Genomic DNA, 22,286 nt, shown 5'->3' with positions numbered 1-22,286 from the left:
AGAGCCGTGTCACCTGTAGTGACCCAAGAGCCTTAGGGCTGTTGGCACTCAACTGCAGCCTGCTGACAGGCGGCTGCAATAACGGACCCCCATCCTTCTCATGGTTTTCCAGGTGGCAAAGTACTGGAGCCCCTGTGGTACACTCAGATAGCTGTGGCCACCTTTGTGTCTTCAAAGAGAGTGGTGGGGCGTACCCGGGACACCATGTCCCTCTTCTCCTGCTGCACTGGGAAGGGAAAGACCATTGTGTTCATCCTGAGGATGCAGGCATGCTCCTCACTGAAGACACACAAGTGCAAATGAAATACTACCATGACTTTCTGGAAACAATGACTGGGAAGGACAACCCAAAAGAAGCTCTGTTGAGGGTAAGCATTTTGGTTTTCCTCCACTGCTCCTCACCCTTTGAAATCCCACTGCAGCAATCCTGCCAGCACCACTTGTTCTTGGCTGACCATGACCTGAGCGGGCCCTTGGGGCCCTGAGTGGGACCTCCAGTCCCACAGGCTCTCACTCTGCCAGACTCTTGTGACATTCAGCACCTTGGACATGCTGGGGATGCCCCAAAGCCCGAGCTTCCAGCTTGGCAAGAACCAGCCCCTGCTCAAGCGTCCTGTTTGCTGCCCTCACAAAAAGCCAGGCACTTTTTATAATGTGTCATCATGTCTTTGCTGGGCAGCACCTGCTTGTTAGAAGGATGGTCTCGTGGTGGTGGGAGGCCAGCTGCCTTGGTAAACACAGAGGCCATCTCCCCAGCATTGCCTCCTCCAGCCCTGTGCTCCTCTGCTGCCGGTCCCAGGGATGCTGGACTTGGTGATACCTTGCACAGCAGCTGCGGCTTCCCTGACCTACTCTGGCTGCATCATCATCTTTCCAGTGTGTGTGCGTGCCCATAGCCCTCAGCTGACCCAGCTGGCAGCTGCCAGGGCTTGCCTGTGCAGGCAGATGCTGGGGACTGCTGCCTTCAAAGCAGTTGTTCCCAGTGCCCTCTTTGGCTGCTCTTGCTCCTCACGACTATGTGTGGCATCACGTGGGGCCCGCAGGAGTGGGGCTGTTGGCTGTGTCCCTGCACACAGGCATGCCATTAGGCAGAGCTCATGGGCCATGCAGAGGAATTCAGGCAACACCGACTTTCCATTATGACCAGTGCTGCTCTGCTGGGTAACACCATTTCCCAGGACAGTCCTGGGGTCTGGTGTGCTCTGCTCTGCGATGGTCTTCACGGCACAGCCAAAATGGCTCTGTGAGCAGATGAGGGTTGCAAGCTGCAAAGGGACTGTGGTTCCTCAAGTCATGCCCATCTCTTCTCCTTCCACCCAGGTTTGAACTGGAGCACGTCCAGAAACCACCACCCAGGCAACTCCAGAAGGGCCCAAGAAAGCCCTCCAATGAGGGCAGGCAGAAGAAAGAAGTGCTTTTGCCACCTCCCAGGTGGGAGGAGGAAGGTAAGGAAGGCAGCAGTTGGCTCCTTTCCACAGCGCAGGGAACCAATGTGTGCTTGTCCGATCAGAAAAAAAATCCCTGGCAGTCATTGCAGAAAGGTTCCTCATCTGATCTGCAGCATCATGGCCTGGGAATAAAGGTGCGCCATGGAAATGCAGAGCTAGATGAGAGCCAGGGCCAGGGAGAGCCTAAAAATCCTGGAAATCGTGGCTGCAGGAGAACCTAAGGGCCCTCTGACATCGCTGGGGCAGACAGCGTCAGGGCAATGCTCTCCTGCTGAGCTTTCTCCTTTCCAGCTCCAGGCACCCAGCTTGAACTGTGCCTCCTCAGCCAGCAGAGACTTTGTCCAGCCAGACACCCTGAGCCCTGGACAAAGGAAATGACGGGGCAGAGGAACGAGCCCGCAGGCAGCTGAGGCATGATGAATGGCAGGAGGGGACACCGTGCTTATGTGAGGGTGTCTCCCTTGGCACTGGAGCTGGCATCTCTCTGGCAGGCTGTTATTGACACAAGTGATGGCAGGTCAGCTTCACCTCCCTCCACAATGGAATAAAAGCTCATCCTCGTTCCTCATGGCTGATTCCTTACTGGTTGGCATTGTGTTTCACACCAACCCTATTAGTCCATGCCCTGCTGCCGTTATAGTCCAGGTTCATCTTTGTGCCAGCAGCAAAGATTGGTCACAGGCTCCTTTTTTGCATCATGGCCAGAAAGAAAAGTGTTCAAGACGCTCAGCCACACGCTCAATCTGCCAGGGAGTGTCTGGTACCCACGTCCAGCCCCGCAGCACCCACCTGGCACCAGCTGATGTGGCGTTCCCCTGGTCGGGCCCTTGGCCCTATTCCCGCCCGTCCTTCACAGCTCAAACACGTGTCCACACACTCGTGCAAGATACTCTCTGCCCTGGCACCACACAAGCAATTTTACTGAAATCCAGAAAGATTAGCACTGCTGTATCTAACTAGCCAAGTAAATAATTTTCTGGGTACTCAACAGATGCTGTTGTTGTAGGTGAGGGGCAACTAGATGAGCTGGCTGTGAGCTGAAGGTGATCAGATCAATATTGCACCAATATTGCATCAGTGCTGACCCCAGCAGCAGCCTTCCTGTGAGGAAGACAAGGGTTTTAGCTTCTCGTAAGAAGCTGCTATAGGGATAGGGACTGTACAAACCCCATTGTTTTACAAATGATCTGTGGGCTCTGAAAGTCTTTTTAGCTTTTTAAATGCAGCTCTCGGGATCCAGCAGGCACTAGGACCTGCCTGAAGCCTTTACGCCCAAGACCGTACAGAGGGAATAAATATAGCACAGCCCAGCTGGCTGCAGCGCAGTGCAGCCCATATACATTGCCGGGGGGGGGGGGGGGGGGGGCGGCAACTGGCACCCCGATCCCTGCAGCGTGCCACCGCACCGGGACTGTGCCGCAGCTGAAATGTTGCACGGGAGGCAGCGATCTGGGAGCTCTGCAGTGGGGCGGTGGTGCCGGTGACACTGCGGCCTTGGCTGCCGATGCTCCAGCTCTGCAAGGTCACCACCTCGCTGCTCATCAGCAACGCCAGGGCAGCCTGCGACGAGGAGCTGCTTGCGCGTGAGGGCGTCACCTTCTGCGTTAATGTCACCAGGCAGCAGCCGTTCCCCAGCCTCCAAGAGGTGCAGGGCATACGCATACCAGTGTTCGACGATCCGGCTGAAGACCTGTATCGGTATTTTGAACAGTGCAGCGATGCTATAGAAGAGGCTGTGAAGAGCGGTGGGAAGTGCTTAGTTTACTGTAAAAATGGCCGCAGCCGATCAGCTGCCATTTGCACTGCTTATCTGATGAGACACCGAAAGCTCACACTCAAGGATGCCTTTGAGGTATTGTACTTATACCCAGATTTATATTTAGACATCCTTTGGGTAAGAGATGCAATGCTTATTATGAATAATGATGATTTCTCAGAGAATTACTTTGGTGCTCTCCCCTGGTTATTAGCAGTTACGTAGATGTTCAACATTCGAATAAAAATTCCACCGTAAGTTTTTTCACCCCCAACTTGGACAAATAAGCTTTCAAGGTGAGGTTTCTGGGACAAATATAATTACAAATGCAAATAGGCTTTAAGCACTGGTAGCAAATATGCAAAGTTGATTGTTTTTGTGAACATTTTCCCTATCGTTTGCTTAGTCATGATAAGTGAAGTTAAAGACAGAGAGATAAAGAAAATGAATGAAATGGATGTGAGTGTGTGCAGAAGTTGTTTTGCAGGATTTGCTCTTATCACCTATGTGACAGCTCAGTGCAGCAAAGAAACATCATGTTAGGCCTGCTAAATAGCTAGGGACTAGCCAGCTACGACTAATAGCATCTCAACTTTATTAGGAAGCCCATCCAATATATATGACTTGTGCTCTACAGTCTTTTAATCTTCAGCCAGGTACATCACTAAAGTCTCTAATTTAGACAACTGTTTTGCTCAGTACTAGACAGAGGCATGCGGACAGCCTGAAACTTGGTCACATATCTTAAACATAAGCGGTGTCACCACACTGTGTGTGAGACATTCACATTTCCAGAAAATTCAACAGCTCCTTTTCATGTCTTGCCCATGAGTCCATTCTGTAACAGGCACCACATGCCAGGAGGTCTTGGCAAGCACAGAGTGAGGTCAGCTCACCAAAATATCTGTTTATTATTCTGTAGCCAAATCAAAACCAAAGTAAATCTTCTCAAAAGTCTAATAGGAAAAAAATCCATTTGCATGATACCCACCCTTGCTTCTACAATGTCTTTCCTTTTTCCTAGGCTGTGAAGACTGCCAGACCAGTAGCAGAACCCAATGCAGGATTTTGGTCTCAGCTGCAGAGATATGAAGAAGATTTGCAGATACCAAAGCAGTCTAATCTGCTGAGCAAAGGACTTCTTAAAAATAGCAATGTGTGAAGATGTTTTTAAAAAGAGTTAAGTGGCTTGCTACAGATTTAAAAAAAAAAAAAAAATCACTGCATATATCATCTATACATAAAATGCCTTGCTCCCCAAATTGAGTTGATGGTTCATTAACTTCATTCAGAGTATTACCATTGAAGGTGCATGGAAAAGAGCAGATAAGCAGGGAGAAACAGCAGAAACAGAAAATGGTTGGATGACTATAAACAAACCAGAGAAAGGCATGGTATCTTCAGCATTTATTTTCCTCTGAATGACACTGAATATGATAACAATGTATTGAACGAATGAATGAGTTACTACATAGGGATTTTGGTTTTTAATTAAACTTCCCAGTGACATCGCAAGAAGACCTGATGCCAGACCAGGGAAGTTCTTAATTTCTATCATCTCACCTACTGGCTCACAATTCATGTTCATGAGATGATACAACCTTTGGTGGGAAACCAACACTGGAACTGCTTGGTCTCTGCCCGAGTGAGTTCTGCATTTGCCTTACATTCAACTAGACCAAAATACCATCACAAAATTACCTAAAAATCCAGAGGACGGAATATACAGATGATGGTAAGGAGTTCAGCTGCCACCATGCAAGTTAAGTGCGTTTCAGCTTTTGAAATTATTCTCCAAAATACCAAAGGAATGATTTTAAAAACAACAGTTGATAGTGGAGGGAAGAAGATGACACTGGCAATCTAAAAGTAATCCTAACTCCTTTTAGCTTTACTTATTAAGCCTAACAAGACCTATCAGTGCCCAATTCATGCTTTAATATGTCAGTTTACAAGTCAGCTGTATCTGCTTGCAAGCAACATGGCTAAATCATTTCTGCTAAGACTGCTTGCAGGTTGCCCTGTGAAATTATCTATTGGGATATCAAGGAGGCTGCATGAAACTTCTAAATCAGACTACAACTATGTTTATCATCAGACATTAAAGGTAAACACCAAGGCTTTTGTTGAACTGTATTAATACTAATTTAAAAGGGACAAGTTATGAAACCTGTGAACCTGCAGTGTGAAATTCCATTCCACATTGCTCAAAGCATCAATACAAAGTAAAGTTAGCTCATCGTCATTTGTCTAAGTGCTTACACAAGGCAAACATATGCTGCCAGCAGTGGAGTAGTTTAAAGCAGAAATTCTAACGATGGAACAATGATGGAGAATAAAGCCGCTGGGGAATTACATGAATTAAACAATTCAGATGCAGTAGAAGTTCCCAAAGTTAAAGATTGCTCAAAGTTAAAATAGGATTATTTTAAAAGCTGAAAACATAGAAATAAAAATAAAAAATTGGGGCTATCATTTTCTTAGTTATCACAAGGCATTTTTGCACCAGATGCCTTCTCTGCTCCCAGCTGTGTTTGGTTCATTCTGTATCATTTATCTTTGGTGTTTGCATTACAACCAACAAGAAATTTGTGGCACATCTGCAAATTTGGAGGTGAGTGGTTGTTAGGGAATTTTTTGTAGCTTTTATAAATCTTGTCTATCATACATAATATGAGTTTCAGTATGAGACTTCAAGCCCACAGTATATAGACTATATGCTTATTAATGGCCAGGACACCACTCATCAAAAAAATCTGTTTCAGTCAGTCTGTGGAATAAAGTTTATTTCCTGTCAAAAGCTAAAGTTGCTAAACAAAAGTAGGAAGCTAAACATTAATGAAAACACAATACATTTCTAACTGTGAGGCGTATTAACTTGCAGTCAGCTATAGCATATCAGTTCCGCATTTTTGAGTCAGCTGAAATAGAAACAGTTGCTCTTGATTGTCAGAACAGACCACACTCTGTGGTTAAATTTTACCAGGCTTCTCAGCATGCAGAAAACCTTCATGGCACAGGATTTCACATCACAGCATTTACACTTGAAAACCATTCCCAGAAAACCATTCCTATTTACATTAAAAACCATACCTCCTCCTTGCACTGCTCCAAATTAAGACGAAAGATTGCAACTTGGAATTGGAACCCTGGAAGCAGTTGACTTCTTTATTTGAGTTCATAACCTACTAACATTACAAGTGATGTAAAAGGTAAGTTTAGACATACTCTTTGTTGCTTATGACTGTCTCAGCATTTTTGGTGTAAATGTGCTGCTGATGAGCTGCCTGGCCTGCTGAATATGCATATTTGTTGCAACTGTAAATTAAGAAAAAAAAAAAGATACAAAATAATAGGTATTACACGCACGTCCACAATTTCAGATACTTAGGAATTTACTCATTTAGGTCTGTATACAACCCACCAATAGCACATACTTCACAAAGGTACAGAAATTAGAGGGCTAGTGTTCTCATCAGTCTTGTAGCTAAGGGGAAAGAGATGGGCTCTTTGACAGGCAGCACAGCCATCTCTCTCATAACCAGAAACACACTCTGGAGTCCTAACTCATGTGTGCTCTTCCTCGAGGCATTTTAGTCAAGTCCCTAAAGCAGAAGAGAACCTAGACCTTAATGCCTTTGTGCAAGCTGCAGTTTTTAATACAGGAATCAAGATGATAAGAAAGGAAAACAGAAGTATCATCAGCCAACCCCTTCAGCTGTCATGATTTTCAAGATATTTCAGGACATTTGGTACTTTGTATCAAAGTATGGTGAGCAAGATCTAAAGTCCAATGTGGCTGATGAAATATTACCATAAAACTTAAATGGCTTCAGATCAGGCAATGTAGTATCAGAGGAACGCTCTCACTTATGCGTTTTGACATAACTTTCCTAAGATTAAATACAGCAGCAGTGAGCATGCTTCTTCCTTCCATGTTATCATCCTCTCGAGCTTAGCCAGTACAGCCTCTAAGCCATTTGGGCTCTTCTGGGTAGACATGGACCGCTGCTATTTCTGACAATTTCATCCCTCTCCTTCAGAAAGGAACCTTCTGTATGTGTGAATAATTTAACAGATATTGAAAAAAAAAATCCAGGCAAGGTTAACTGCTGAGGCCAGAAATCTCAACTTTTCTGATTTGATGCGCAACAAAACATTTCCATAAGGAACAAGAAAAAAATCATATGTGTCTAATGATCAGTTGGATATGCTTTGGGAAGAAAATGCCATTACACTTTCTGCAAATTAAATGGTGTTTGTATATTTTAATAGTAGTAAATATTGCAAAGAAACTTGATTATAATACACTATATTCTTTGATATACTTTTATTTTGGCAATAGGTAGTTTGCTCTTTCACTGCACATTTTCATCATGTAGATCTTAGAACCATCAGCAATATCCAGAGTTACCAAATACTAGTTATAGGTGACCACTGATGGCAAAGTATCAACAAGTACACTATCTATCTGGGAAGTACAAGTATTTAGTACAGCTTGTCCTGCCATCACAAATCTGTGACATGCAATAGCACTGAATTAATAGGTACAATTTCTTGTTTGTACTTTATATGGCCACAGATTTATACCAGGGGGTGAGAGACAGAGAGAGAGAACAGTATACAGATAGAAAATGGTATATAATTGACAGCTACTATTTCAACTGACAAAGCCAAGATTACCTGTAATCCTGTTTTTTCTTCCCTTTGCATGAACAGGTCAGTAAGATCCCACCAAGCATATAAAGAACAGATCCAGCCCAGCCTAAGTACAGAGCATCTCCTAGTTCATACCTGAAACATGAAAGATTTTATGGAAACAGCATATACCAGGATCACAAAGCCATTATTTTAGACTGAGCCATAAGGTGCACAAATCATGCAGACAAACAAATTCTAGTCTGCGTAGAAATCAGCTAACTGAAAGGTACTTCAACAGACAACGGAGGAGAACAGATCTGGCTTTGTGTCTGTTCAGTAAAACTCTTACATGTATATTTAACTGCTCTGCCAAATTAGTGACAGTACAGGAAGTAGTAAGCAACATAAAGATAAGTAGCAATAATACTTGCATATATTTAATAAATTATTGATAATAAATGATAATAATATACCTTCTGTGCAGTCCACAACACAATGCTAGATCACCTACAAGTAGCTATTTGTATAAGGCTAGTTTTCAAACTTGCATATCCTAAAGAATATTCAGCACTCTGTGGTTATATGGCTGAAATACATTTATGAATAGTCCCAGGTTGAAAAAGAATAGTTCCCCATTTTACTGTACAAAACTACACCTTTCAGGACCCCCCCTAGTCCAGTGCAAGAAATTCTCTGATAATGAATTTGACCCAAAGACTAGGCACAATTAAGCCTGGGAAAGTCTGGCAGGAGTTTCGCAAAAAGAGGAAAACAAGTTTTTATATTCGGACAAAGACTATAACCACAATCTGGCTGTACCTCTGTGGTCTGAGATACGTAATATAAGGGCAAAATAAGTGTCATGGACTGTGTAGAAGGTGTACTGAAACCAGATACGTATGTTTTCTTTCCACTTGTAAACACAAAATCATTATTTAAAAGCGTTGACATTTCTGACTCCAGATTTAATTGCTAACAGGAAGTTTTCAGAGGTTTACACACATTCACTGCTCTCTGTGTTCCCATCGCACATTGGAGCCACAAGTTCTCCACTGTTTTAAGCGCTTTCCAAACACAGAACAAGGAGACAATCATTATCTCAAAAAAACAGGAGTGCAAGTTGCTGGAGGAATACTAAAGAACAATCAGGGCGTGTTGCCCAGGGCATGCAATCATCTCTGCTCACTAGTCACCTATAGACAGGAATGCTGTAGATGTCGTACCAAAGGAAAGTATATAGGAGGGATCTGCAGAACTTAGGTTGCTTTCACAGCTGTATGAGGAATTCCTCTAAGAATTAGTAGAGGTTAACTTTACTAATTTGCTGAAGTCAGGCCAAAAAAATGCAATCTGAAAAACCAGATTTGCCAGTCTCTTAAGAGTGACGATCAATACTGGCCTGCAATTGAATTGAAAGCTGTCTCAGAGAGTCCAAAGAGCACAAACTTCCTCAAGAGCATGTCTGCCTTTACCAATGATCAAAGTTAATTCACTAAGAACTGCTTAGTGAATCAATAGTCTTGAACATGAAGTTTAGATATTAGAAAAAGATTTCTTTAGCTACTGAATGCAGTCTGGTAACTGATTAACATGCACTGATGTTGAAGCCCCAAAGCTATACCAGATAACTATAAAACTCGCTAACTATCCCACTAACTGAAATTCCTTATCAACAGTTGTTTTGGTTCTCTAACGTATTTATTACCCTTCATATAATTCTCTCAAGGGGATATAAAACAACAAAAAGTATTCACAAGTGCAATTTCTTTGTAAATGCTTGTTTGAAAACACAAGGAAAACTGACAAACATCCAAAGCAATTGCTTAAAGTACTTTGATTCATAACAAAGCACTTCACCTCTGACTTCCCTGAACTGATTCGCAGGAGGAAACTTACAAAACACTTCAAATATGATCCTAGCAGCTAAAGATTTATAGTTTACTGATCTAAAAATTATACACTCAGTAGAGGTACTGGCAAATTATAAATGTCCCCTTTTCCCCAAACCAGCTCTCTCGTGTTCCACAGGCAATATATTATGTTTCCTTCCCCCTTTTTCCCCCTCTCTGAAGGAGAGGTCCAGTCACCTCCACCCTTGTTCCTCATTGCTAAATCTATTGACCTAGATAAGGTGCCATAAGCAGGCATCTGGTTTTGAAGACTGTTGCTTTTATACCTCGAAACTTGTTTGTGCGCAACTGTATGAGCTGACAGTCCCACAAACTTTGTCTCATTTTAATTCATAAGGCAAACAAATGTTGAGCTGTTAATATGTAGTGAACAATATTTTTTTACTTAAGACAAGCAGCACACTTCAATGACATTTCTCAGCTATCTGCAGGTCACTAGTATGCAGTTCAAGCTGGTTTTTCATTTGCTTGAACATCTGAGGCATTGTATTCTAGCCATAGCTAGAATTTTGTACCTCTTTTGGTCTAAATGCCAAAGAAAATTAAGACTTTCACCTTTTCTTCTTCATAAATTGCACGAAATTGAGTCTCACAAGAAAATGTAAACGCAATACAGAAACCCCACAGTTGTGGAGTTGGTATTCCCCACACATTTACTAAACCTCCCAGAAGAGAACTCTCCTCCCTGCCCCCAACATCTCTGAGGTGAAAAGATTCCCTGAAGACAAATTTTTCCTCCTGTATGACTAGATAACAGGATCCATCCAGGTTCTGAAACTCTGGAGCAGCTGAGGTTAGTGCAGCTGTCTGTAACACATGATGGAGTTTGGTGTGACAGATCTATTAACTTACTTGGTTCCAGCGTACAATGGGTCAAAAAATTGAGCAGTAACCATCGCAGCATACCAAGAAACAGCCACCATGGAGCAGAGACCTACCAGAAATTTTAAAAAGCACACAGGTGAATGATTCCTTTAATAGCTGTAACAGCTTTAAACCAAGAACAAGTGTTCATTTCATTTAATCTAGCTGTGAAAGCAATACAAAGTATTGATAGCATTCTCATTTCAGCCTTGATATTACCTCCTAAAATAAAAAGAAATCCTCCCGTGACAGCAAACTTCATTTTTCCATCTTCATCGCTCAACCCAACTTTTGTGCACTTCAAACCAAGCAGCGAGAGTACAGTAGCTATGAATCCCAAAAGGATGGAAGCAATCATCAAGGCACGGCATGCCTGAATATGAGCTAAGACAGAAAAAGAGAAAACAAATCAAGATCTGTAAAGAAATTATATTAATCTTGTGCTGAAAAAATAAAAGTGATTAGAGGGAGTGACAAAATTAACAGGAGCAGTAATGAGTGAATCTTGTCCAACTTTTTTATTTGGTTCAGAGAAGCATCCAAACCCTAGAGTGTTTAGTCTTCAAGTCAATCAGATTTCAGAGTTGAACTACACTTACACTTTATAAGCTCAGTAAATCCTCTTGGGCCTTTAGTAAATCCTTCATAGCCTCATAGCTTACATCTTTAAGTCCTGTGAAAATGCATATATATGGCCATTTACAGGAGCAGAAGTAAGTCTCCTACTCACAAGTCCTGGTGACTTCCTTACACCTATACAGCTGAGCACCCAGGACACCTCTGAACTCCAGGTCCTAGCTAAGGTGTGCGGGGCTCTGGCACTACAGAGGAATTGGAAAAATATGCCAGCTTTGCTACTTCCAGTGAGACATGGGAAAGAAAGTGCTCGAGTTAGCAGTGCACTTTAAACTCTGAGTCGGGGTAATGAATGGGAGATGAGCAGATCTGAGCACTGCAGCACTCCTCCCTAAGGCATACTCCTGCGGAGAGGTTACAGCTGGTGTGGTCATGTTAGGGAATTTGGTATGCTGATGATTCTGCATCACTTAAACTCCCAGTCTTCACATTTAGGTATCAATTGCACAAAAAGCTGGACCACATTATTAACCAGCCTAAGAAGGAAGGTCAGACAGGGACTTCGGGCTCCTTTAAAATGGCACCCTAGATTTGGCAGGTTCCAGGTCAAAGGGCACTTTGGCACCTTTGTTAGGAGATAAACATGCTGAGTGTCACTAATCTGGCAGGTCTTGGCTGCTAACTTTGTTGAACTCAATGATCTTAAAAGGTCTTTTCCAACCTAAATGATTCTATGATTCTAACCACACATCAAAAGGGTCTGAACTGGACTGCATCTGGACAGTCGTGTCATTGATGCTAGCATTCAAGCTCTTGCTCCCTGATCACCTCCATGTGCTCCATTGATAACCTGCTCTCTAGCTGTGTAGTGGAGTGAGCCCATAACTCTCCAGATAACAAAAATCAGGCACAGAAACAGGAGGCAAAGTGATGATACATTCACACTCAAACTCAGCAGACTGTATAGCTTTATATGGCTTAAGAGTATTGGTTCTGCAAGCTTGAGAGTTATCAAAGACAGTAATAAGCAGTCATGAGATAAATACACAGAATTAAAGGATAACATTGTTCGAGGAATTAATGTTTTGTTAAGCACTAATTTTCAAATTTTGGGGGAAAAAAAATACAGACAGTAATAAAAGTGAAAAGACCCCTCAAAGTACCATTAATGGTTCAAGGTTTTTGCCTGCAGAAGATACCGTTAGGACAAGCACTCAACTCCAACACTGCTTTCTAGTTTGGGAACTTACTTACACCATGGCAGCAGGAATTACCCATAGCAGGGATCCACCAACTTACACTTCAGGTCTTTGGGACTCCGGCAATATTAGATGGGACTCCCCATATCTTTCCAGAACACACAAGCATATCCTCAGGCTAACTGCTTGCAAGCCAATGGCTGTATTATTTTAACGGAAGAGATTTCATACCATATCCTCTTTGTACCACAATATGACAACCTCAACAGCCTTAACTGAGGACCTTACTTCACAGTCCAGAAAGCTCAATTTCTTCTTGTTTTTATCTTAAAAATGAGCTTACTGAACAAGATACAAAGTCAGTTCATTTTATCAATCAATACTAGTTGTAAGAAATTATCCCAAAATCCTGTCACTGGAAGAAACACCTACAGTATCTTAAAAAGAATAAAAAAAAGAGTTTCAAAACCATTTGGCAGCTAACTAATTGCTTTATATCAAATGTTTGATCTAGTTGTGACAAGATAAATAGTGCTAGCTATACATAGTAGCCAGTCACGGTTTCAATCTTAGGCAATATTGCTTTTAAAAAGGTCCTCACTTCAAACATTTGTAATTTGGGCTAATGGCTTGCTGAATTCAAAAGCTTTAAATCTGTTTAAAAGAACCAAGTCTGTTATTTCCCATGCACAAAACAAAAAACAGAGGTATACTACATAGCTCAGCTGCCAATAAGGAAACCTTCACAGAAAATCTTTATGGTCCTTCTGATGAGAGGTAACAAAGACACTTCTGTTTTTTTTTTTCCCCTCCCACCAATTCCTGGCATCTTCTGCTGCAGCAGTTTCAGCGAAGTTTCTAAACAGCAATTTGAAACACACCTAAACTGACCATGATAATTTTTCATCAGCCTTGGCTCATATCTGCAAGTGCTACACACATTCTTGGAGGTCCCACTGTTTGCTCAGCCCTTGTTGCTACCAACCCCCGTTTCTTCCTCTTTCCTGGTTTGCCCAACTGTCCTCTCAACTTTTTCTACAATTCAGTGTCTTCTAACTTGTTTCTTTTTCAGTTCTCCTTTCTAAACCCTTTTTTCCTCTACAATTCTGCAAGCTGCTTTTCCCTTCCCCTTTCCCCTGCATATACCCCTCAAATACACTGGCATCTTCTCAACAGTGTAACTGATCTCCTCTTCAACAGATCAAATTTAATCTTCACAAATTCACTTTCAGAGCCTGGCCTATTCATTTCCTTTCTGTCCGGCCCCATTTTTTTCCTTCCTGCTGACTCCATGTTGTTATCTGCAATTCTCCAGGAGCCTTGCTATTGCTTGCCTTCCTTTCTCTTTTGCTTTAGCACATCTGTTCATCGTGCTCCCTGCTGCAATTTCTTTAAAACACACTTTTTTCTCGGCAGCTCCAAGATGTTGACCTGACATCTGCATGCATGGGAGCTCTATGACACTCTCAGAGGCAGCACCCCATGTAAATACACCAACGACAAGATGCTGCCTAGAGTCAGTGGCAGTAAGTTATGAACCAACCTTTAAAGCAGTTTATACACAAACCAAATGCACACTCGCATAAGCACTCTGCAGAGGATAATGTCCAATGGACATGATCCTGCTATTGCTGAGTATAAGAAGTTTAAATAGGGTTGTGTTCCTCTTAATACACACAGGCATTTTAAAACCAATTGTGAGATGACACTGAAAGATGAAAAGAACAGTTTATTCCCTAAATACTGGGCACAGACAGTTTCAAAGAATTGCTACACTAGTGTCAGAGCTAGTAAACAACATCATAGGTTTATTTCAGACAGAGAGAAAGTGAATTTAATACCTCATTCCCACTAATCCTATATTACACATTCTTCAGCTTAGGAGTATCCTCCTACCTATTTAGTTTAGCCACATCCCAGTGCAGATTCAACTAAGTAGGAAGGCATTTTTATTCTGGGATAAGTATCTACATACTGAATTACTCAAGATTAATAAAAACTAGCTTTGCTGTCTATAAACATGCTTACTATCCACAGAATCTTGCCTTAGTTGAGCATTTGAGGACAATCCATAATTCTCCTGAAGACTGATACACAGCACAGGAGCCAGCAGATCTATAGTTCCTGATATTTTGAACCACATCCAACAAGACATTAGTTAACAAGTCTTGACAAGTATATTAATTTATAACATATTTTCATTCTATAATTTATATTCGTAATATAAGGTTATAGTATGTATAACATATACTCATTGTATTTCTTGCATTATCTATGATTTCCAGTCTCAACATGCAGAAACCGCTACCACTTCTTAGCTATAAATAGTATTTCTCACCTATTATATGAAAAATCTCCAGCTATAATATATTAGCTATCAAGTATTGCAAAAGAAGGCCTACACAATAATTCCAAATAAACATAGAACTGTCATAAGATGTGTTAAAAAAATGTCTCCTACTAATTCCTTCCCCAAGATGTGAGAAAAGAGACTACACCATATACAAAATGCCTATTAAAATAAATGCTTGATCAAGCAACTTCATTTGCCTTATTTTGTAGCCTTTCCTAATGTGCTTGACACATTCTGCTGCTTAAGAGATTTTTATTACTTCAACCCGCAAAGTCCTTCTTGGTGAGTTATTTTCCAGTACTGCCAGATTACCAAAACAAACGCCTTTCTACTTTTTTCCAACAAACTTTTAAGCAGTATAAACAAGACTGTGTAAAGTCACATACCAGGCAGTGCAAGCATAGAGTCAAATTCTCTGCAGTTGGATACTCCAGTGCTGTCTTCTGCACAGCTCCTCCACAGGTTTTCAAACAATGTAGACGTTGTGATCACACTACCATGTACAGTGGAGACTTTCCAGTAATTATTCGGCAAAGTAGCTCCAATAATCGCCCACCCAACCAAGCACAAAAGAAAACCAACAATTTCCAATGCAGCAGTCATGCTTGTGAGTAGTAACAGTTAAATATCCCTATAATTAGATTACAATCAAATGAAGCCTTTCAGAAGCCTCCTTGCTGTTTTATCTCTGGGTTTCACTCCAAAATGAGGCTACCTTTGCTCTTTGCTCAACCCCAAAGATAAAGCTTACAGTGCATGACTGTAAGAAGTGGGAGCAGTTCATGATAAAGACATTAACATTTCAAAAAAAATTACAATATTAATTCTTTTTCGAATGAGAAGTAACAAAATGAACCTATTCTTAGTCTCAGCCTAGAAAATCCAGTCAGTATGTCTAAAAAATATCTTGTAAGAGTGATAATATTGGCAAATATTTTATTTCTGTCTCTCCTCTGAAGTCAACTAGGGTTTACAGAAGATTAAAATTGTTTGTAATTTTATTATTGACCTCAAATAAAAAAATTTACTGTGTTATTTTCTTGATGACTCAAGCACAAAAAAGCTTGAGAACAGGAAGTTTATTCTGTGGCTAGAAAATTTATCACATTTTTTGGAGTTATGGTCATAAGTAATCCATAGCAACGGTACTGCCAGCTTCTTTCAGGAAGGTTAAGTCTGTGGATGAGTGGCTTCCATCAATATTTTACAGTCTACTGATCTACAGTTAAACACATTCTGTCTTAAAAATAGTCCCACTTACACTGGAATACAATTGTAATAACGTATGTTTCACAGAAATGAAATATAAGGGCATGAATGAGCCAGTGTGACAGACCTATCTCAAAAGGAATAAAACTATGAATGAAAACAGCTATATGAAAAATAATACATATCAGCTGATTGCATCTGTTTGTTAGAATATCTTAGTATTAAAAAATATATATTCTAGGCAAAGTAGAAGTATGTTAAACTTGGTTTACTTGCTTCTGCTCTTGACTAGACAAAACCATACACTCAATTCACATCACCCACTAATGTTAATACCTTAAACTGCTTGTGTATCCAAACGGGGTTAACCATTTCTTGCAGCGATAACCTGCTCTTATCTCCAGGAAATGGAGTCAGAGTTTCTTCATAAAATAATCCTGCTATGACGCAGCATGGTAACAGATTCATGGCATTTACATAAAGACTACCAGAAGGATTAGCTGTTGAGAGAGTCACAACTCGCCCATAACAGATATCTGGGGTTTTTTTCAAAATTCACTGGTCACTTTGAGCTGATGCTGTAGGTTTGTAGGCTCAGCTGCAAAAGGATGCTGCAGTGCCACCGCAACACTTCTGCTCCCTTGGCAGCCAAGAGGATCATTGCCATTGATTTAAATAAGAACAGATTTGGCAGCACAGCCAGTGTGGTCCCGTGCAGCTCTGTACTTGCAGTCTTTTAAAGAAACTAGATAGCGTGTGGTAAGAATTGATCTTTTTGGGTGACTTTTACAGAATTCCCTCCTTCTGCTAAGTCACTGCAATTTGAAAAATGATGGCATAGTAAATGTAAAATGATGGCATAGTAAACCAGTATACTGGAGTATCTGCATCCCATTAAAAGCCCTTCAAAGAGTTTCAAATTAATTTATCCACACAGGTGCTACCCTGGTGACCTCAGCAATCATTTTCTGCTGACAGCACTTTCAAAGTTGAGTTTAGTTGGGGCCTTGAATCAAGTGTTCCCAGATTTTATACTGCTGCCAAGGATAAAAAAAAATTTAAGAATTTCATTTAAAAAAAAAATCTCTTCCTAATTAAGAAAGCTATTTCAACAGGCAGTCAGAAAGCACAGGTATAAACAGAACAGATTAAACTACAGACCTGGAATGCGTGAGTTTTTCCTATATGGGATCAGGCATTTTAATCATTGCCTGAGGAAATCACTCTTCAATGGTGTTGAAGAACGTAGGGTTATTCTTCACTAAATTTCATAAACTACGGTTTGGTAAGGGATGGACATAATAGCAAACGCCTCTCTGCAGGAGGCTCTGTATCAGCAGTGAAAAGAGTTGGTGTTGATAGCTTCACATCAACACCATCCACAAATTGGGAGTTTTCCTTCAGACTTGCTCTAACCCAGTTGTGTGAACTGAATGCCAGTCAACGACTGGAAGTCTGGAAGTGCGCTCCTGGAGCACATTTCCCTACTTCGCTTCATCCACGAGGAAACCAGTTTGCACACTCCAAGACCACTCCGCAATGCAAAACAAGTGCAGTAAATGGGAATAATTGGAAAATTCATTACAAAAGCATACTCCTGATGTAAGTAAAATGCTAACATAGACATGCCAAGGTATGAACATATATGACCATAGCAATATATGACCAAGGAGAGAAATTGCTCCTAACCCCTCTGATATTCTCAAAACAGAGCATATTTGCATGTAGTATAGTTGAGAGAGGGTTTACAGGCAGAAATAGTATTTTTTAAAATCAGATCAGCCAATACAGTTGGGAAAAAAATACTGAAAATACTAACACCTTAAATGTTTGATCAACATGAGCTGTACCTTTTTGATCACTTCTGTAGATTTGTTTCAAGACCCAGGAATGCTGACTGAACACTGTAAGAAGAGAAACAGCCCTGCGACAGAAAGCACTTGCTCTGCAGACAGCCACATGACATGCCTGCCAGTTGGCATGAGGAACCCCACACTGATTTTAGAGGACACGCAGTTCTTTGAACAGCTGAAGATGATCCACTGAGCCCTGCCAACCAGGCATCCTCTCTTCCAGTTATGGGGACCATGGGAAGGGAGGGAAGAGAATTCCTGGGAGGTGACTGCTTCAGTTCACCAGGAACCCTTCTGTTCCTGGGAAATATTTTCTTTCCACATTGGGTGTAATGAAACTGCATTTACAAAAAAGAAGGCTGTCCCACACTGACTCTGCTTGTCTCCATAACAGGGCTGAAGCATCTGTTTCTCCCTGTTACATGAGGCAAAGCAGAGCTGCCACACCATTGTAAGTATCCGTGCCATCTTGCTACCACATACGAGAAGTGAAGGATTGTTGGCCCCATCTCATCACTCTAATTTCCAGAAATCATGTCTAAGTTTCTACATGAAAATTAGGCATCCTGATACCTACATAGAGGAAGTCTTAGAGAGGAGCACAACAGGTACCAGAACAGTATGAAAAGCTGACATTGTCTCTGACGCAATGAGATGTTTAAATGTTTTTAAAATCCTTAGAAGCATAGGATTAGCCTCCTTTTGAGGCTACAAAGTCTGGCCTCATTACAGGATGCTGATACTTAAACTGGCACCATCATTATGAAAGCAGATGAGGCCACCGAAGCCAGGGCCCTAAGGAAGAACCACAAATATGCTGAATCTTGAGAGTTAACTCTTGAGGGTTAAATTCTCACGTTTTAGAGATCTGCCTTTAAGTTAGGCAGCTCTGACTTCAGTGGAGTCCATATCTGTGTCAAGAAAAACAAGCGTTCATAATCTGTGAGACATGGTATTTATAAGTTTTAAGCACTGCACATCAAGGATAAATCAGCTGGAAAGAGTCCAGACAAACAGCAATGACAGTAATCAGAGATCTATAAAGCAGGGAAGGCTTGAAGAAATTATTCCATTATATAACTCATAAAGTGACTGCACAATACTGAAAGTTGTAAAAGAATAAACGCAAAGTTCTGTTTAAGACAGAAAGCTTAATGAGCTTAACAGTTTTCAAGGGCTATACTGTTACTGTTTCTACACTCAGTTTTCTGAAGAAAGAACTTCAGTGTCAGTCCTTCCTAGTCCTGTACCATAAAAAATGGTGTTTACAGAAACATATTTTTAAAATCCAGAACAATCCAAACAAATAATTTTCAATCCCTACAAAGACAATTCTTCTCTTTCCATTTGCAGATAAACTACCCTGCTAGCACAGTCTACCTCAGAAAACACAAAAGCATCAGTTGAACAGACGTATTTTAATTTAAGCTGGCCACCTCTGAGAAATTCCAGAACAAATACACAGATTTAGCACAAAGTATCAAACAAGCTCTGGAATATCTAAGAAGTCCTGTCTCACACCAAAGTACAAACAAGCACCAGTGCTCATTGACCTATGATCTGCTTGTAGTTAAGAATTAGGCCGAGTAAAAGAATGCTATTTCTTCCAAAACAAGAAAAAAAAATAAATCTTAGATTCATTGTATATCACCAATACCTCTATGTCAACACAACAGAGCTGGCGATAAAGCCACAGCAGTTACTGAGCTGAATTGCAGGGTGAAGCATATGGGTTTCACTGGGGCCCTTTAACCTGTCTGCAAGTACTACAGGACAAATCCTGTCCATACCAGACCCTCTGTGACAACCACAGTATATGTCATCCAACCACGCTAACATGCTGTCCAGAAAGAAGGAGTAAAACTACATCCCTGGATTTTATATACATATGCCATGCACACTTACTCTCTGAACTCAACATGTAGAGAAATTTCTTGCACTGTATTGATCCAAAAGCAGTCACTGCACAGTCCATCCAAAGACCTTCAGAAATCCAGTCTGCAGTAACTAGCACTGTTGCAGTGTCCGAAATCTTCCATCTGTTGGACATGGTAGTAACAAGTAAAATGGTGAATCCTGCTAAAGCCAGCAGCAATGCATAAATTTGTAGAGAAGACGACGCCATTCTTCTGACAGAAGCTGTTTTCAAAGAAGCCTCCCAAAATTTCTGATATTAGAAACCTGTTGAAACAGTTTATACACATACAGTATATGGAATTATCTTTACACAAGCCTGACCTTTATGAAAACATCAAAAAGACGCCTACCTACAAAACAGTTTATCACATAAGGGAATTGTAGAACTATCTAAATCTCATTAAACAATTGGAATACTTACATATTTTATGACATCTGAGTATTTTCTGAGGAACACTTTTATTACCGTACATGTTTACCACAAAAAATACCAACAGAGCAAAATCAGAGGCCCTAACTGAGGAATTATCTAATTTGAATTTGCAATGTTTCCTCCGTTCTTTACTTGTTTGCAACTCAAAATTATTTTAAAATTAAAACTATCAAATGCTTTAATAAACTATTCATGTCCCAATTACAATGCCTATCAATACAAATTAAAACAAAATAAATTTTGATACTCACGTTTACGGTATGTTTCTAACCTGTTTCATCTACCTTCCTGCTGGACACTAGTGTCAGCACTTTGTGAGGACCAGTTTGATCAAACAAGTGAAAGTTTCGTACACTTTAGGACCTTTCCCCCCATTCTAAAAATCAAGGACCTGGGGCCAAAGCTCTGCCCAACTGTTGCACAAAGGCTCAGGCATGCCTTTTTGCTACAGCAAAGTGAAATGGACAACTCAAATAAGAAAATGACAACAAAATCATGTAAGTTAGTACCAGAGATGCTCAGATTAACCTGGCAACCATTGGCATATCATTTGCTTTCCCTATAAAGTGTGTATTCCACTATAAAAAGCTAATCTCACATTGAGGATGGAGCATTTGTCTCTCAAGAGATTGTGTAACCTCTTCAAAACACACATAACTGTCAACAGAGAATATCTGAAATAAATGATAGATTTAAATTAAGCAACAGATTCAAGCAGACTTAACACCACATGGGCAGGCCAATAATCCAAATGAATGTTTCCACCTATTACATAGGTATGACCCGTGCAATCACAATTCATTCCTGGCAGTAAGGAAAAGGAGATAAAACTATATGCTCTGCACTATCACTATGGGTAGGACATATGTCAAAGTTGTAAACACAAACTTCTCATTAAAATACAATAATTTAAAATATCCTAGGTTTCAAAGTGAAGAAGCGTGGAAACCAGATTTCACAAATACAGAGTAACAACCTTCCTCCACCCTGACCCAAATTCAACCATGTTATAGCAGGACTACAAATACCACTGTAAGAATCCTTCTCCTACCCTTAAAATGACTGTCCTGTACTAATGCACCTGTTAGAGATGATACAACATGCATGAGCTCCGCACTGTGGGTGAGTCTCCTCAACAGAAAGGTGCACATGTGGTGACAATCTGACTCTAGATGGTGACATTTCAGTTCAACATACAGGGAGATGTAAAGTGGCAAGAAGAATACAACGGACCAACTGAAAGCTGTTTTATTTTCCAGATCTTCTTAAGACAAGCATGCAAAGAAAATCTTTACTACTTAGAAAACAAAGCATGCAGTCCTGGTATTTGAATCCTTAGGGGTCAGGTAGTGGGTCTGATGTCTCAGTGAGGACTGGGAGCCTGGTAATGGGTCTTATATCAATAGGCCACACAAGGCAGGAGCAGAGCACCCTAAAGCCTCTCCTGAAATGCACATCTCCAGTGAGTAAAACAAGGGCCAGTGGAAACAAACAAACAAACAAAAAAAACCCCAAAAAACCACAAAATAGGCGGGGGGGGGGGGGGCCCTCTTTGCTTGTTTAAAAAAAATCCATTTTCTTTATATTTCCCTGGCAGCATTTAAGGCCTGCAATCGGTAATCAGTGCAGACAGACAACCGTCCAGTGGATCACATTAACAAACAAAACTGTTAGTGATTTCAGACATGCCCCAGGGCAGGACGGACCTCCCTGGCTCCTGGCTGAAGGAGGTCTGCAGCCCAGAATGGCTCTGCAACCATTTTGCTGCTGTTATTCCTCCTTTCCGTGTCTTCCTCTGCCCCAAGGAGCCACTCTCACTCATCCCTTCCTGACCCTGCTGCTACTATGCAAAACCCATGGGACAATCCAGATGATACCTTATTCCTTCTGGGCCACCAGCAATGCACAAGACTGCAGTCCCTATTGCGATGGTGGTACTGATTTCTTACCTCTTCTAGTTTTAACAATAAAAGTAATGCCACCAAAATGCATTGCTTTAACAGGGTAAGAGAGTTTGCTAATAGAAACCATGTGCAAAAGAGAAGATTTCAAAAGCAAAGAGCTTGTTACTTCAACCAACACCACATCCATCCTCCTCTTTCAACCTGTACCACGTACACCCTGCCC

The 22,286-nt window shown here is 41.2% G+C and overlaps 2 protein-coding genes across 4 annotated transcripts; one reads left to right on the top strand and one right to left on the bottom strand.

Moving 5' to 3' along the window:
- Window positions 1-2,815: 2,815 nt before the first annotated feature.
- DUSP28 (dual specificity phosphatase 28) lies at window positions 2,816-4,466 on the top strand. Its single transcript, XM_052805005.1, has 2 exons — window positions 2,816-3,300; window positions 4,229-4,466. Exons 1-2 carry the CDS (start codon window positions 2,953-2,955, stop codon window positions 4,364-4,366), a joined length of 486 nt encoding a protein of 161 aa, XP_052660965.1. The 5' UTR covers window positions 2,816-2,952; the 3' UTR covers window positions 4,367-4,466.
- Window positions 4,467-4,596: 130 nt separating this feature from the next.
- LOC128149611 (claudin-15-like) lies at window positions 4,597-20,502 on the bottom strand. 3 transcript variants are annotated; one of them, XM_052805002.1, is made up of 6 exons: window positions 20,411-20,502; window positions 19,715-19,990; window positions 10,839-11,003; window positions 10,608-10,689; window positions 7,888-7,998; window positions 4,597-6,522 (listed from the first exon to the last, which is right to left on the bottom strand). In XM_052805002.1, the coding sequence occupies exons 2-6, from the start codon at window positions 19,932-19,934 to the stop codon at window positions 6,423-6,425; spliced, it is 678 nt and encodes a 225-aa protein (XP_052660962.1). In that variant the 5' UTR covers window positions 19,935-19,990; window positions 20,411-20,502; the 3' UTR covers window positions 4,597-6,422. The 3 variants fall into 3 exon arrangements, with proteins under 3 accessions (XP_052660962.1, XP_052660963.1, XP_052660964.1); XM_052805003.1 differs by lacking the exon at window positions 20,411-20,502 and having other exon boundaries at window positions 19,715-20,378; XM_052805004.1 differs by lacking the exons at window positions 19,715-19,990; window positions 20,411-20,502 and adding an exon at window positions 15,134-15,417.
- Window positions 20,503-22,286: the final 1,784 nt, after the last annotated feature.

Source organism: Harpia harpyja, chromosome 12 (assembly GCF_026419915.1).
Source record: "Harpia harpyja isolate bHarHar1 chromosome 12, bHarHar1 primary haplotype, whole genome shotgun sequence".
Taxonomy (NCBI): domain Eukaryota; kingdom Metazoa; phylum Chordata; class Aves; order Accipitriformes; family Accipitridae; genus Harpia; species Harpia harpyja.
This window is presented reverse-complemented; position numbering and strand designations above follow the sequence as displayed.